This window comes from Dermatophagoides farinae, chromosome 4 (assembly GCF_024713945.1).
Source record: "Dermatophagoides farinae isolate YC_2012a chromosome 4, ASM2471394v1, whole genome shotgun sequence".
Classification (NCBI taxonomy): domain Eukaryota; kingdom Metazoa; phylum Arthropoda; class Arachnida; order Sarcoptiformes; family Pyroglyphidae; genus Dermatophagoides; species Dermatophagoides farinae.
Genome location: NC_134680.1, coordinates 980,694 through 996,295, shown reverse-complemented (window position 1 = coordinate 996,295; position 15,602 = coordinate 980,694). Strand labels below are relative to the sequence as shown.

At 28.6% G+C, this 15,602-nt stretch overlaps 4 protein-coding genes across 8 annotated transcripts; 2 read left to right on the top strand and 2 right to left on the bottom strand.

Annotated features, from left to right (window-relative positions):
- Positions 1–205: 205 nt before the first annotated feature.
- Positions 206–4,194, bottom strand: LOC124500307 (uncharacterized). 3 transcript variants are annotated; one of them, XM_075730407.1, is made up of 7 exons: positions 4,017–4,194; positions 3,297–3,947; positions 2,250–3,092; positions 1,558–2,160; positions 1,285–1,486; positions 1,015–1,217; positions 206–932 (listed from the first exon to the last, which is right to left on the bottom strand). In XM_075730407.1, the coding sequence occupies exons 4-7, from the start codon at positions 1,903–1,905 to the stop codon at positions 297–299; spliced, it is 1,389 nt and encodes a 462-aa protein (XP_075586522.1). In that variant the 5' UTR covers positions 1,906–2,160; positions 2,250–3,092; positions 3,297–3,947; positions 4,017–4,194; the 3' UTR covers positions 206–296. The 3 variants fall into 3 exon arrangements, with proteins under 3 accessions (XP_075586522.1, XP_075586520.1, XP_075586521.1); XM_075730405.1 differs by having other exon boundaries at positions 1,558–3,092; XM_075730406.1 differs by having other exon boundaries at positions 1,558–2,325; positions 3,624–3,947.
- Positions 4,195–4,341: 147 nt separating this feature from the next.
- LOC124489859 (putative phosphatidate phosphatase) lies at positions 4,342–5,609 on the top strand. The gene has a single exon (XM_075730409.1). The coding sequence runs from the start codon at positions 4,509–4,511 to the stop codon at positions 5,265–5,267; it is 759 nt and encodes a 252-aa protein (XP_075586524.1). The 5' UTR covers positions 4,342–4,508; the 3' UTR covers positions 5,268–5,609.
- Positions 5,331–12,094, bottom strand: LOC124489858 (uncharacterized). 2 transcript variants are annotated; one of them, XM_075730408.1, is made up of 6 exons: positions 9,899–12,094; positions 6,983–7,436; positions 6,512–6,608; positions 6,011–6,320; positions 5,774–5,948; positions 5,331–5,698 (listed from the first exon to the last, which is right to left on the bottom strand). In XM_075730408.1, the coding sequence occupies exons 2-6, from the start codon at positions 7,386–7,388 to the stop codon at positions 5,487–5,489; spliced, it is 1,200 nt and encodes a 399-aa protein (XP_075586523.1). In that variant the 5' UTR covers positions 7,389–7,436; positions 9,899–12,094; the 3' UTR covers positions 5,331–5,486. The 2 variants fall into 2 exon arrangements, with proteins under 2 accessions (XP_075586523.1, XP_046908208.2); XM_047052252.2 differs by lacking the exon at positions 9,899–12,094 and having other exon boundaries at positions 6,983–8,179.
- A 2,330-nt stretch (positions 12,095–14,424) lies between these two features.
- On the top strand, positions 14,425–15,300 carry LOC124500520 (uncharacterized). Of its 2 annotated transcripts, none has more exons than XM_075730410.1 (2): positions 14,425–14,708; positions 14,830–15,300. In XM_075730410.1, the coding sequence occupies exons 1-2, from the start codon at positions 14,516–14,518 to the stop codon at positions 15,270–15,272; spliced, it is 636 nt and encodes a 211-aa protein (XP_075586525.1). In that variant the 5' UTR covers positions 14,425–14,515; the 3' UTR covers positions 15,273–15,300. The 2 variants fall into 2 exon arrangements, with proteins under 2 accessions (XP_075586525.1, XP_046920556.2); XM_047064600.2 differs by having other exon boundaries at positions 14,425–14,714.
- Positions 15,301–15,602: the final 302 nt, after the last annotated feature.

The following is a 15,602-nucleotide window of genomic DNA, read 5'->3' as shown; positions in this document are numbered from 1 at the left end:
AAATAAAAATTCATAAACGTTCGAAAATAAATATATATTTTTTATTTTCATTTTTTTTTAATTACTTTTAAAAAATTATCATCATGTAAATAATACATTGAAAAAAATCCTACCGGGAAAAGAGGGCAAACTTTGTACAGTAACAGTTATATTGTTTTGAAATATTGGTATAAAAAAGGCGTGGCTTACATAGACTTTTTTCCCCATTTTTTTCAATGTAATTGTTTAATACAATGTTTTTTCTTCATTATATTGATCAAGATCGGCAATACTTTGTACTTTGGCCAAAATATGAATTAGGAAATGTTGATGATGACAATGATGATGAGATATGTGATCATTTGTGTACAAGGTTTCAATTTGGACGTTGATGATGTTGACGATGTTGACGATGATGATGATGATGATGATGATGATGATGATGATGATGATGATGATGATGATGATGATGATGGTGATGGTGCCAGCATTGCCGATGATGATGAACTATCTGTTTGGCGTATATGATTTGATTTTATTTGGGTAAAATCACGAACATCTTCAATTTTTAAACGTCTCAAATGTGTAGTAAAATCATATTGAATTGAATTTGTACGATCCGAATGTTCATCATCATTTTCAATGTTTCTATTATCGTTATAATTTGGCAATTGCTGTTTTAAATTATGAATTGGTTTTCGTGGTAACCAATGTCTTGGAGTTGAAGTAGTAGTCGTCGTCGTCGTCGTTGTTGTTGATAATCGTCGATTCCGTACATCATCATCATCACCATTGAATTCATCATCAGGCACTATATGGTTGGTATGGATATCGAAAGAATTTTTCTTATAATAAGGCTGTGCATATGGCCGTAAATCTTTTTCAGGGAATCCAAAAAAATCACGATTTATTCTCATTGGTAGACTAAGTTTACCATGAAGAAAAGCTCGATCCTGTTGATGATGATAGATATGTCATTTAGATAAAATTAAACAACAAATAATCAAATTCAATTACACATAAACACACACATACCCATGACATTGGTAAACTATTCATATAGGAAACATTCACTGTCCATGTATAATATCGGTTATTATCGAAAAATAAATGATAAACATTTTTACGATAATCATAGAATGCGGCTGTTAATGTATCATTGATGGACATCCATTTCTGTATATCATAAGTGAATCGCAATTTCATTTCATATGGATCGATAGTGATCATTTTTTTGCCTATAAGCAAAAAAAAAGGTAGTGGTTATTTTGTCAAAAATTTTTTTTTTGAAAAACTTTTACAAACCTTGAAAAAATACCCAAAAACCACCATCTTGATTTTTAGTACGATTACGCCATGTAGCCGCATCGATTGGTCGATTGGGATCCAGATCTTTCAATGCTGCCAACCATCGATGATCCACTGGTAAATGACAGAAACTTGAAATATCATTGAATGGTTCATCATCAAATTCTTTGCATACAACACGTAAACCATATTCAGGTGTCTGTGAAACAATTCAAGTGAATCAAATTAAATTTTGAAACCAGAAAAACAGTATACAAAAAAAAACATTACATTGGATACCAGATAAATTTGTGGACTAATATCATTATATGGATCTAACCATATGGTATCAATTTTTTCGAAACCATCATACAATTGTTTAATGTGGCCATTAACATTAAATGGTAATGGCAATGGATTTTGTTGATCAAGTAACCAATAATAATTGTTACTTATAATCAATAATGAATTATTGATAAGATTAGTAATACCATCAATATGGGCAGTGTTGAAACGAAAATCAATTATATCATTGAATGATGATGATGATGATGATGATAATTGTTTCGTAGAATGAACACTCAAAGTGGATTGACCACTTATGATTAATAATAATAAAAAACAAATTATTCGAATCATTACGTCGATGATGATGATTACAACATAGCAATATATATATAGCGGCAATTACACATAAATTTTAAATTTCATTATTATTTTCTTGTATTGAAAATTTGGAATTTTTTTTCTCTTCGTTGCTATTCATGATACAAACAAACAAATACAAAAAAAGAAAAAAACATTTTTTTTTTGATTCTTCTTAAACACACGATATATTCGTTAATTGTCTTGTTAAAGAGGTTGCAATCGTTTCTTTTTTTTTCTCTTCATTGGCTGAATGAATCATAATAATAATAATACATTATATGATGATGATACAATGGAAAAGTAAATAGGATTTTTACCCATTTTTCATTACCCACCGAAAATCGAATGTGATTGTGATAATGATGATCGTAGCAACAAAAAATAATTTGTTATATTATCCAGTACAATGACCTTTTTGTCGTATAGTAAAGTTTAAGTGAAAGTGTAAAAAGAAAAGAAATGAAAATGAAAAATCAATCATTAGTTTGATTGAAATGAACCACCACCATCATCATCATCATTATTCATTATCAATGCCACAAGAATGCAATAATTGACCATGAATAAAACGACACGACAAACTTTTTGACAATGTTTTTTTTTTCATATATATCACTTAATCTTGTCGCTGTTTTCTCAATGTCTTTGTTTCCGTTGCACTAAAACAAAAAAAAAAACTGTCACCGATTCATTTCAAAAAAATTGAAATCATTAAAATCATTCATATGGTGGTCAATGATGAAAAAAAAACTGAAATAAAAATACACACACACACAAAGAGAGAGAGGGAAAAAAACCCACATATTACGAATCCGGGCAATGCGGATAATAATAATAATAAAAAAATTCGCCCAGAATAGCTATAATTCGGTTTCTCTGTTGCTGTTGTGTTGTAGTCGACAACTAAAATCAAATTATAAGCGCCCAGTAAACCATTTTATATATATTATTCTGTTGTGCTCTGTGCTGTGTGTGTGTGTGTGTCATTTTTTCTACTATTTTTGTCGATGCTGATGATAGCGATGTTGTTGATGATGATGGATCCACAGATGACACATTCACGCATATAAATAATTTGGGGGTGGTATGTAGTGTGGCCACAATTGATGATGATGATGATAACGATGATTCAAATTTGGAACAGGCACGCCCAGCTAATAATGTGAATGAGTGTGTGTCTGATGATTTGAAAATAAAAATAAAATGAAATGAAAGAATTAATGATTAGAATACAACAACAGCAACAGAAATATATTGTTGGTTGAGAATTTTCAACCAAAATGGGAATTGTTCGGTTTGATTAAACATTAAATCTAAGCTTAACTATCATGTCTGAATTGAAACTCGATGATTATAAAACGTAAATAAATAAAAAAACATACCATAGATTCTTTGATGCGTTCTTGTATTCGAATCGAATCAATCATTCGATTGGGTGTAATATGAAAAAAAGGAAACAATTCTGTTTATGAAAAAAAAAGACAATTTACATTTGCAAATGTGTTGAAATGAGATGAGTATTCAGGAAGAAAATCGACATCAATTTTGGGATTTGATTTGCCGGGAAAATTTTCATTTCGAGTACAGCTGGCTTGGCTTGGCTGGATTTTGTAGATAATATATTGGTTGATGATAGAAAAAAAAACAAACGTGACTAATACAAACAAACAAACGAAAATAAAATGAAATAAATAAATATAAAAAACTACCAAACATATAAGGAAAAAAGAAGAGAGAAAAACAGATCCAATTTTTTGTTGTTGTTGTTGTTGTTAGAGCTAAACATTAAATTGATAGCTATATTCAAATGATGATGATGATTATTATTATCATAATGGTCGTCGTATAATGGTTTTGAACGATTAAACAAATCGATAAAGTCGTGTCCCTTATGACTATGACATTAGGTTCATCAATATGCTTTGCCTTGCCAACAAATTACTACTAGATGATAATCATTTTCGTCGACGACGACGACGAAGACGGTGACCGACCCTGGATTGTTTGTCCATGATGATGATTCTTATAGTTTTCTATTGGAATGTTTAAAACAAATGAATGACAATAAAAAAATGAAGAAAGTAAAAAAAAAAAATCCTTACCATATGTTTGTCACCAAATTCTTGTCTTGTTTTCTAACAATCAAACAATGAAAGATAATATCTATTATCAATGAACCGAAAAAAATGACATGACATATCATGTATGTATGTCACATTGTCATGTGACATATGTTTTTGATTATAACGAATTAAAACCACCCCACCAACAACAACAACAATGAATCCGTTTGTTCAAATTTCAATGTCAAAAGTCAAATTTTAATTGCAGAATATTTACGGAAATTTTTGTTCTGATTTTTTAAAAATAATTTGCCTATTTCGTATCGGTTAGACAATGCTCGGTCGAAATAGACTAATCAAATTAATCACGTGATAGTAATATGAATTTTGTTGGTTTTTTTTTTGATTTTTGATAATGATATAAAATGTGATCCTTGAATGTACCAATTAAGATGAGATTATTTTATTTCCACTTGTTGTAGATTATCATTTATATTTTTGGGTTTAAATTGCAAACAACACACTAAAAGAATGGCATTGAAAATTGATCGTAAAATTATAATCCTATTGATTTTATTGTTTCCATTGATTTATCGTTTTTGGCCACCATATCAACGTGGATTTAATTGTTCAGATGAATCATTGAAACATCGATTTCGAACATTGTGGTTTAAAACACGTTATCTATTCATATCTACATTGATTATTCCATTGGTGATAATTTACCTGATTCAACGATATACATCACCATCATCATGTTCATCGAGTTCAAATTTGAAAAAATTTCTATTTGGTTTTATGATCAATCTGAATATGACCGAAATATTTAAACGTATATTTGGCCGTTTACGTCCACATGTATATGATTTTTGTCATTTAGATCGTTATTGTCCGAATGGTACCCATATTGATCATTATATTGATAAATTTGAATGTTTAAATAATGATTATCCATGGTATATAACAAATTCACGTCTTTCATTCTATTCTGGCCATTCAGCAATGGGAGCATTTGCTGGTACATATTTAGCATGTTTTATTCATCGGAATTTATTTAGTCAAAAACAACCACAACAACAACAACAACAATCATTGACTGGTGTTTCGAATTTTTTAAACAATTGGAAATATAGATTATCGTTATTATTGCTAGAAATGGCAATATTCATTGTATATTTAATTCCTGGATATAGCCAATATCTAATCAAATGGCATTTCCTGAGCGATATATTGACAGGATTTACATTCGGCACTTTGAATGCATTGATTGTACATGCATTGATTCAATGATGAAAAATTCATTGGCAAAAAAACGAAACAAAACAAAACAAAACATGACAAAATGTGACAAAATAATAATAAAAAAATTTAGAATTTTTTTTTCATTTTTCAAATTTCACAAAAAAAAATTGATTATCAATACACATTTTATATTGTTTCAATTCAATTGTTATATATTAGTCCTATATTATTATCCAATTGTTGTTTTTTCCTGTTTACATTTTTTTTTTAATGATAATCATGATGATGATGATGATTGTGGTGGTGGTGATGGTGATGGTGATGATGATGATGATTCTTATGATTATTTCGTTGTCGATTCAATAGAATATGGTTTAGAAATTTATCACATTCTTTTATGACTTCATTCGAAAATTTATGGAATGTATAATGACCACCTTGTTCAAAGAATAATATTTTTATATTACTGTCCGATTGATCTAAATTTTATTTAAAAAAAAAATAAAAATAAATAAAAAAAATCACAACAACAACAACAACAACAAATCACTTACATTGTGTCAACATTTTGCCATTACAATCATATTTTTGCCAATTATATTCATCATTACCATCCATTATTTCAATCATTTCGTAAAAGATTTCCTTTTCAACAAGTCGATCATTATCACCGCAAACCCATAATGTTGGTATTTGATTTTCTTTTAATTTTCGTAAATATTTTTCCAGCTGATTGGATAGAGAGAGAGAAGATTATTAATCACAAATCATATATCATTACATTTCATTACCTGTTTATAATTTGAATAACGCATCGTTTGTGCCGATAACATTACATTGTTCATACTATCTGGTCGTACGGTCACAGTACCGGTTGCTTTGATAAAACCTTTACCAAAAATCTGATAAACAGTACGACCAAATTTATTTTGATAAATTTTCACCGAACCTTCAGTGAACCATGCTGGACGCATTGCCTGTATACGACGATGGCCAACCGGATTGAAAAATGCCACCGCTTTTATCTGTACATCTGTTTGATCACACAATAATCGTACCGTTGGATATATTGAACTACTATGCGATAGTATTAAATCAATACTGAAAGATATTGAAATTTCGTCATCATCAGATGATAATTATATGGAAAACGAAACAAAACAAAACAAAACAAAACAGAAAAAAAATGAAATTAAATTCAAAGATGAGTCATCATGCTATATTGTCAATATTTCAAATTGAATAACAACAACAACAGAAGAAAAAAAAATAAAAATAAAAATTTCCCATACCTATTAACATTGATGGCACGAAGAAAATCCTTGATGTATTCAAATTTTTCTTCAGCCGAATGACGAAATACTTTTGTCTGTATGGTAATGTTTATGTCTAATTTTGATGAAACAAAAATCAAAAGAAAAAAAAAGAAAAACATTAAAATTAGAAAATTGATTTCATCATCATTATCAAAAAAATTTTTTCAAATCAAAACAAAATTGATAAAGACGAAAAATTGAAATATTTTTGATTGATAGAATGAACCAAATTTTTTTTACACAACTTTCAACAAATAAACAAACAAACAACCATCAAATGATTAGATTAAGAGTAAATTGTAGCACACAAAAACATCAAATCGTACACACACACACACGCACACACTGATCTTATGATGTGAGTCAAAAAAAAAAAAAAAAAAATCTGTTGATCTAAATTTGAATTTAGGACATCAAATATCATCATGAATAAATAAAGATACTAACCAGGATAATTTGGTGCAATAAAACGAATTTTTTTCGATCCAAAATATTGTATAAATGGTTCAAAATCTTCATGTGAACCTGGTGCACCATGTAATGCTAATATTGTGATCATATTTACATCATCATCATCATCTGTATGACATTGATCAATTGTATCGGCATATTCAACAAGTAAATCTAAACCATCAATAGCACGTTTATATAGTGATTTTTTTGTTTTTGACCATTGTCTATATAATGATGAACATGTATTGATTGTAACATATTTTACCGGATATGGATATTGTTGCTGTTGCTGCTGATGTTGTGGTTCATTATGTTCCAATTCTAATTGTGGTTGTCGTTGTTTTTGTTGATATGATGATTCAAAACCAATAATTGAATCAGGATTCGATTTGACAATCATTTTTTTTTTTTGCTATATGAATGATTATTTTTCAGGGTAGAAAAAATTCTTTGGTTTTTGTTTTCAGGGTAAAATTATAAAAAACGTAAAAAATTTGAAATTAAAAAAAATAAATTTTTTTGCGAATCAAATAAAAAAACACAGGGATAAATTTTTCCAGCAACCGGGTTGTTGTTGTTCGGCTTTTGTTATGAAATAATCAAAAGAAAAAATTCTGTATTTATATACATATGATGATGGTGGTAGCGAAATCAGACTGAACAAGAAAATGCCTTTTTCATTCATTCATTCATTTCATTTCAAACAAATAGAAATATTTTTCGTCAATATACTAAAACTGGTTGGTATGTGTGTGCGTGTGTATCATCATCAGTTTTGGGTGTGAACAAAATATTTCACACAAACACACCAATTTATAGAATATAGAGATGTCAGGAAAATGATGAAACATGGTGATTCAAATGTATCGATCAAAATTCATCATTTACATTTTTTTTTCTATGCATAACAAGTCGATACTTTTTTTTTTTGTTTAAGCAACAATTGGGCGTCACATCACATTTAATGCAACAAATAATCGTCTCGTTAATTACGTAGTTTTCATCAAAAAAAAAATTTGATAATGATGTTGTACATGCATGTATGTGTGTGATATTAAAACAACAAAAAAAATGATGATGATAATCAAACGATTAGAGCACATTGATGATGATGATGATGATGATCACATGTTCTCATGGATGTTGTTATTTTTTTTTTTTTTTGATAATTTGAGAAAATTTCCCAATTTCACTATTAAATATCAATTAAAAAAAACTTATAGGGGGTAGATTCTTTTACCATTCGTCATTATTTTGAAGTTCGTCATCATCATCATCATCATCATCATCAATTTGATGATTATTGTCGATTGTCGTCATCAGGAATGTTTGAATTTCGAATGAGTTGTGAATCACGTTTCATGATGTTTTTTTCTGATTATTGCTGTTATTTTCTGATTTAAATCTGATTTAAAATGAATGAATTTTAATTCTGGATTTTTCGTTTTTATTTTGTTTTTTTTTTGTTCACACACACACACACACAGACACAGAAAAACATTGTGAGTACAGTCCATTAAAAAAAAAAAAAAATTTTTTTGACAAAAAAAGTTTCATATATTTGTACCACTCCATCAACAAGGTCACGTGATTATCATCATCATCATCATTTTTTTATTATTGTTATTGAAAATGACCACTACTACTACTACTACTACTGCTAATACCAAAGAAAAAAACCGTTCCAAAACAACAAATATATGTTCCATCATCATCATCATCATCATCATCATCATCATCATTGATGACGATATCTGTGTGGTATATACGTGATTGATTTGCATTTTTCATCATCAATTTTTTTTAAGTGCATATCATCATCATTCATTCATTCTAAAAAACGATGATTTCATGTTGTATAAATTGTACATATATTTGAAAATGTGAGAAAAAAATTGTTTTGCACTTGAAATAAATTTTTTTTTTTTTTGATTGATTGATTTCAATAGAATTTGTTCAATTGTTTTGATTAATTCTGGTGAAAAAAAACCAGAATTTACCAAAACAATTGATAATGTATTTTGGCCAACGGAAAACAAATATATATAGATATATTGCTGCAATGCACTCACGTTTTTTTTAATTTGAAAAAAAAATTTGAATCTAGAAAAGGAAATGGAGAATGAAAATCCAATCTAATCGATCACATGACATCATCATGTGTAGTAGATCTGTCATCAATCAACAGTGAGATTATTGCTATTATCATTGTGTTAAATTAAATTAAATTCAATTGAATTTGATTCAATGATGACAAACAAACAAAAAACCACCATAAATACATATATCGATTCATTCATGCATGGAAAATGTCTCTGTGTGTGTTTTTTGTTGTTGTTGTTCAATTCATTTCAAATTTCATTCCACAAACACACGATTTTTCACCTCATTTGAAAAATTGATAAACGAAAAATTTCATTTTTTTCGTTTTCAAAATTCATAGTAATCAAATAATCATCAAACAGATTAACGACAATACAATACAATACAATACACACACACGCACAGTAGCAATAATCAAAAAAAAAAAAAAAAATTATTGATTGATCACGGAAATTGATTTGAATTCAAGGAAAAAAATCATCAAACACACACGCATACCTTTCTTTAAAATTTTTTTTTTCTTATCTTACTAATTATGTTTTGCCTTCAAAAATGATTTTTGTTCTTTCTCATTTTCCGTTGCTAATTTTCTCATCGATAATGATGATAACCAATCAATCAATCAATAGATCAAAATAAATCTCTCTGTACAGCAGGCAAAAAAAAAAAATTCTCACGAAGGACACTCAGAAAAAAATGAAGGGTAGGAATATGATTGTGATGATATTGAAAAGTCAAAATGATCAGTGATCGAATATTTTTTTTTTTTGAACAAGGGCGATCAGCGTTGATAACAAATATACTTACCTGTATTAAAAAAAAAATTTGAAATCAGATCATGAGACACACACAGTGAGAAAATTTAAAAAAAATTGATTTGAACGAAAAAAAATCAATTATTCAAAATGGCATATCGTCAACATTCGTCAATGTTTGATGTAATTGTTTCAATAATTTTCGTATGGATAATAATCGTGAAAATGTGGAAATTATTATGGAATTACGTTGTTGTTGTTGTTGTTGTTGTTGCTGTTGTTGTTGTCTTTGTTGTTGTTTTTGTCGTTGTGATCGATATGAATCAATCAGATGAATTGTAAACAATAGACAGGATAATAATTTCAACGGTGATTGATCATGATCATCGTATGATAATAATGGTTGTTTAATCATCATCATGATTCAAAAATTGTAAAATGTAATCGTTAATGGATATGATATTCGTTTTCATTTAAAGAATTATATTAGATTAATTATTAATTATTGATCACAAATATTCGAAATGTGAAGGTCGATATAATAAAAATATATTATCGATATATCGATAGTATACTATCACACACACACACACACAAAACACCCAACAAAACATTCGATAAATGATTTGAGGAATAATGTTTTTAAAATTATCATCACATGTAAAACACATGAACATTAACAAAAATGTCCACCACCATCATAATTAATCATAATTATCAACATGAAAATGAACCAGAATCTAATTGGTGTGTGTGTGTTTGCGTGTAGGTTGTAATACGTTGAAACAAGAATGTCCATGTGTAGTACGTGCAAGTGTATGTTGCAAGAACGTGTTGTTGGAGCTAAAATAAGCACAAAAGCAAAGTAGTAAACTTTCTTTTTTTTTTTTGGTCTTGAACGAATACAAAGACGACGACATTCAAAACACGATATGATACTTTTAGTTGATATCAAATCATATTAGGATTATCATTATCATCATCAACAAATGATGAAAAAATAGAGAGAGAGAGAGGGAGAGAAAAAATCCACGAAAAAAATGAAAGAGAAAAAATAAAATCAAAATTGACAGAGAGCCGAAAATTTTTTGTTTGTTTGTTGTTTGTTGTCTGTAACATGTGATAGTTTTTTTTCGAATTTCCTTTCATTGTTTTCATGTATATGTGCACAACTATTGACAGAGTGTGTAGAAAGACATAGTGAAAGGAAGGAAGGTGAAGAAAACATGATGATGATGATGATGATCGTCAATGATGATAATAATGATTTCGAAATGGATAAATCTCTACAATCATTTAAGTTAATATATATAAATAATGATGATGACTACGATGTGGTGTGGAACAAACAAACACAATATTGTGAAAAGAAAACAACAAAAAAAAATGGTTTTGTCTATTTAATTTTCATTTCGACATATGATGATGATGATTGAGTGATGGTGGCATGTTCATATATGAGATGACGATTTAATTATCATTGTCGATGTAAACAAAAGATTTTATCAACAAAAAAAAATGGAAATGAAAATTTCAAAAATCAAATCATCACTGAATTATGGTCATCAATGTCATTTTTTTTAAATTTCATCATCAGAAGATGAGTGATTTGATCCATTGATGATGACGCTGATGATTCATTTGAAGAAAAAAAAATTGGCCGAATCAATTTGTTTTTTTTTTATTCAGGAAAATTAAATTTTTTTTCTCTGGTCAAATCTGTACATCATCATCGAAGCAATTTCTTTCTGTCTCTCTCTCTCATTCGAATCGTCCATAATTATGGTGACAACGAGAAAAAAAAACGGAGCGAAATTCATTCATATTTTTTTCCTTGAAAAATAAAAAAAAAATAAAAAAAAACGTTAACGTCGCCGACAATATTTTATTTTTGATGGTCAAAAGATATCTAAATGTTTTTTTTTCTTTGATTTCTCAAGATTTTTTTTTTCACAAGATATCAAAAAAAATAAATGTGTTTGGAAAACCAAACGAAAACAACAAAAAAAAAATGCTGCTGCTGATGATGTTGATGATAATGATAATAGTTGTTGACCACTACGACGACGAAAACAAAAACAAAAACAAAATAATTGATTGCTTTAATGTGATATAACTGATATATGTGTGTGTGTGTGTGGATACTACACACCGATAGTGACCACCACCGCCATCACCACCACCAACGCCCAATCTTCCACCTACTCATCCTACTTATTATTACTTATCATTAGTCACTAAAACAATGAATGTGTATCCATTTGATGTTTGTTTCAACAACAACAAAAAAAAACATTCCATTTGCCTCTCTTTTTTTTTAATTTTTGTGTGACTATTTTATTTTTTTTCTGAAACTCCCCCCCCCCAAAAAAAAAAAAATTCGCGATTGCACAAAAAACTTGAATTCATTTATTTTTCAATTTTTTTTGTTGTTGTTGTTGGAAAAAAAAACACATTTTTTCCCAACATTTTGGTATGACACACACACACACACACACACACAAATGTTATGACATCGATCGTTGTGTTTTTTTTTTTTTGTGCGTTCTCATGAATATCAATTTGCCCCTATGAGAGAAAATAAAATTCAATGAATAAAAAGGACTAGTTTGGATTGTTCCAATTGGATTGTATTTATAAATAACAACAAAAATCCTATCAATAAAATGGCCATTCTATTGATAGTTGCGGCTGTTTGCTTGCTTGAAGCTATGGATATATAACTTATTTTTTTTTTAATGTATTGCACTTTACAAGTTTGAATTGAAGGAGCAAAAAAAATAAACATTTGTTGATGATGATGATTGGCCAATAATATCATCGAACATCATTATCATCATCATCATCATCATCAGCATCAGGCACACGAGACATTGATCGATGCTATTTAATGTTGCTGTTGTTGTCCATACAAAGGTGAACAGCATACTCTTTTCAGCTGCCGCTAATGTTGATGATGATCAAACATTCATGTTGTTTCTAATAGTCACACACAATCCATTGTGTAGTTGTATGGTAACAAATCAATGTTTGCTGTATGTAGGAATGCTGTATCATCATCTCATATAAATGCATTGATCAACATTGAAAATAATCAGTTTTTTTTCCCCAAAAAACAAAAAAACTAAAAATAATGAATGAATGAAAATTTCCTGTATTTATACAGTGATGGTGACGATCAATAATGATCCAATTGATCCATTGATTGAAGGATTAATTGATTGGAATTTATTATTTGCTCGTCCTTGGTATTAGTTGCATGTACAGAATCCGGACACTGATATTGCAATATTGGTCATCATCAAGGATCATCATTTTTAGTTAGGCTATATGTCATCACTATTGATTAAATTCCATTGGATTTAAATGACGACGACGACAATGTTTATCACATAGTGGGGAGAAAAAAGAAGAAGGAAACATTATTTAGGATTAATCAATCAATCTCTATATAAATAAAATATACAAATCTGATTAGGCCAATCGATTTTTTTTTGTTTGTTTGTTTGTTTGCCATCATCATTCATATATCATGATTGTGATTAAAATCCATTTGAAACAAATATAAGATATCCATTGATTCAATCGATCCATATGATGATGTATTATTATTCAATTATTTTTCACTGTTTATTGTTGATAATAATTTCATTGAAAATTATTGATGCTCATCATGGTCATGATCATTTCATCAACAATAATGACAAAAATAGTTCATCTAAATCGAATAATATTAAATTCTGGGATGATGTTGAAAAACCAACCAATGATGAATTTCGACAATGTTATTTCCATATAAGCGGTGGTGAATGGACCTGTTGGCTAGAACCATTACGACAATATGAATTAGATTTTAATCAACTTACATGGCCAACAACATATCGTACATGTTGTGCTACATGGAAATGGGAACAATGTTTACAACGTATAATGATGAAAGAACCAAATTGTCAACAAGATGATGTTAGAAAATATTTCCATCAAATTCATGAACGTATTGTTAATGGTTGTATACGATGGCCAGCAAATAGTCATGAATGCCAGAATGGTGGTGATGGTGGTAGTACAATTGTTAATAATCAGAATCGATCATTATTATTCATTATGATGACAATTATTGTCATTCTTTTTTCTGCTTAATCATCTTGATCATCATCATTATTTGGATTAATAAAAAATTTTTTTTTGTTCAATATTTTTGAATGTCATTTATGAATATGACAATTTCGAACACAAGTTTGTGAAATAAAATGAATTGTCAATATGATAATTATCGTTATCATCATCATCATCATCATTTTTTTTTTTGGATTCACGAATCAATTATTTATTTCTTTTTGTCCATGTTTCAATGTCAGATGCAATTAATTCATATGATGATGATGATGAATGATTATAATGCATGAATAATTTAAATATTCAAAAAAAAAAAAAAAAACAAACACCAACGATCATGATAAGGCATTCATCATATTCGTGAATGTCACCAAAATGATCAGTCGTGATTGAATCATTATTTTGTTTTGTTTTTTGCTCTAATCAAACCAATAATAAACATAAACAAATAATGATGACAAATGTTTGGTGGTGGTTAAATTCTGGTTAATTCTTGAAATTTGTGTTTGTGTTTTTTGTCTTGGTTAAAGATTCATTCGGCACCACCACGACAATGAAATTCTATCCACAACGATTATTCGATGTACAGACACGTCGTAATCAATTACAATTGATACGTAAATGTTGCCATTTTACAATATGTCATAGTTGCTGGTGTTCATTTATTATTGGCATCATATTGTTGATCATCGGTATCATATTGATCTGTAATATTATTCGTACTAGTCATTATAATCTTATTATGGGTACTGGTTCGTGTCTGATAAATTGTTCATATTAATTTCCATTACGAATCTTATGTTTTCTTTTTTTTTTGTTTTGTTTTGTTTTGTTTGTTTATTTTATTCATATCAATCATCAATATAGGAATATTTTTCATAATCATTGCATCGATACTATTGATATCAAGTCCAATGATGGCAATATTTGAATATAATATCGAACGTAAACGACAATTGGCCACAACAAGAAATCATCAACGTTCATCATCATCATCATCAATAAGACAGCAACCACAATCATCATCATCGGCATCGGTGGCGACATCTAGTCATCGGATATCGAACAATTTGGATAATAATATCGATGATTTACCAAATTATGAAGATATTGATATACATAGTGTTCCAATATATCCAATACGATTAAATCATGATGATAATAATAATAATCAACCACCGCCTACTTATAATGAAATCATATCAAGACAACAACAACAACAACTACAGAATAATAATAATAATAATGAAATTGTTGTTGAAGTAGCAACGATTGAACCATCACAAATCATAAATATGGCTATTATTTAAGAAAAAAAAAACAATTCGAATGTGATTCCATGTGAATAAACAAAAAACAAAAAGCAAAAAAATCATTCAATCTATCATCAACGCGGCATAAATGAATAAACAAAACAAAACAAAAAAAAAAGTCAAAACATTGTTTGATAGGAGAGAAGAATAATTTTTCATTCAAATGTGAAAAAAAAATGAAATTCCGTGTGAGAAAGAAAAATTCTTCATTCAATGTCAATCATCACATGTTCGATGTTGTTGATGATCATGAATTCAATTGTGAAAATCTGATTGTTTATTTTATTTTTATTATTCATGGTTGTTGTCGGTTTTGATTTGGATTTC

Coding starts and splice junctions, on each gene's coding strand:
- LOC124500307 (XM_075730405.1), bottom strand. CDS start 1,905: ATGATTCGAATAATTTGTTTTTTATTATTATTAATCATAAGTGGTCAA. Junction 1,487..1,557: donor AAATTTATCTGGTATCCAAT/GTAATGTTTTTT, acceptor ATTGTTTCACAG/ACACCTGAATATGGTTTACG. Junction 933..1,014: donor ATAGTTTACCAATGTCATGG/GTATGTGTGTGT, acceptor CATCATCAACAG/GATCGAGCTTTTCTTCATGG.
- LOC124500520 (XM_047064600.2), top strand. CDS start 14,516: ATGAAATTCTATCCACAACGATTATTCGATGTACAGACACGTCGTAAT. Junction 14,715..14,829: donor TAATCTTATTATGGGTACTG/GTTCGTGTCTGA, acceptor TCATCAATATAG/GAATATTTTTCATAATCATT.
- LOC124489859 (XM_075730409.1), top strand. CDS start 4,509: ATGGCATTGAAAATTGATCGTAAAATTATAATCCTATTGATTTTATTG.
- LOC124489858 (XM_075730408.1), bottom strand. CDS start 7,388: ATGATTGTCAAATCGAATCCTGATTCAATTATTGGTTTTGAATCATCA. Junction 6,321..6,511: donor CGTGCCATCAATGTTAATAG/GTATGGGAAATT, acceptor AATATCTTTCAG/TATTGATTTAATACTATCGC. Junction 5,949..6,010: donor GTTATTCAAATTATAAACAG/GTAATGAAATGT, acceptor CTATCCAATCAG/CTGGAAAAATATTTACGAAA.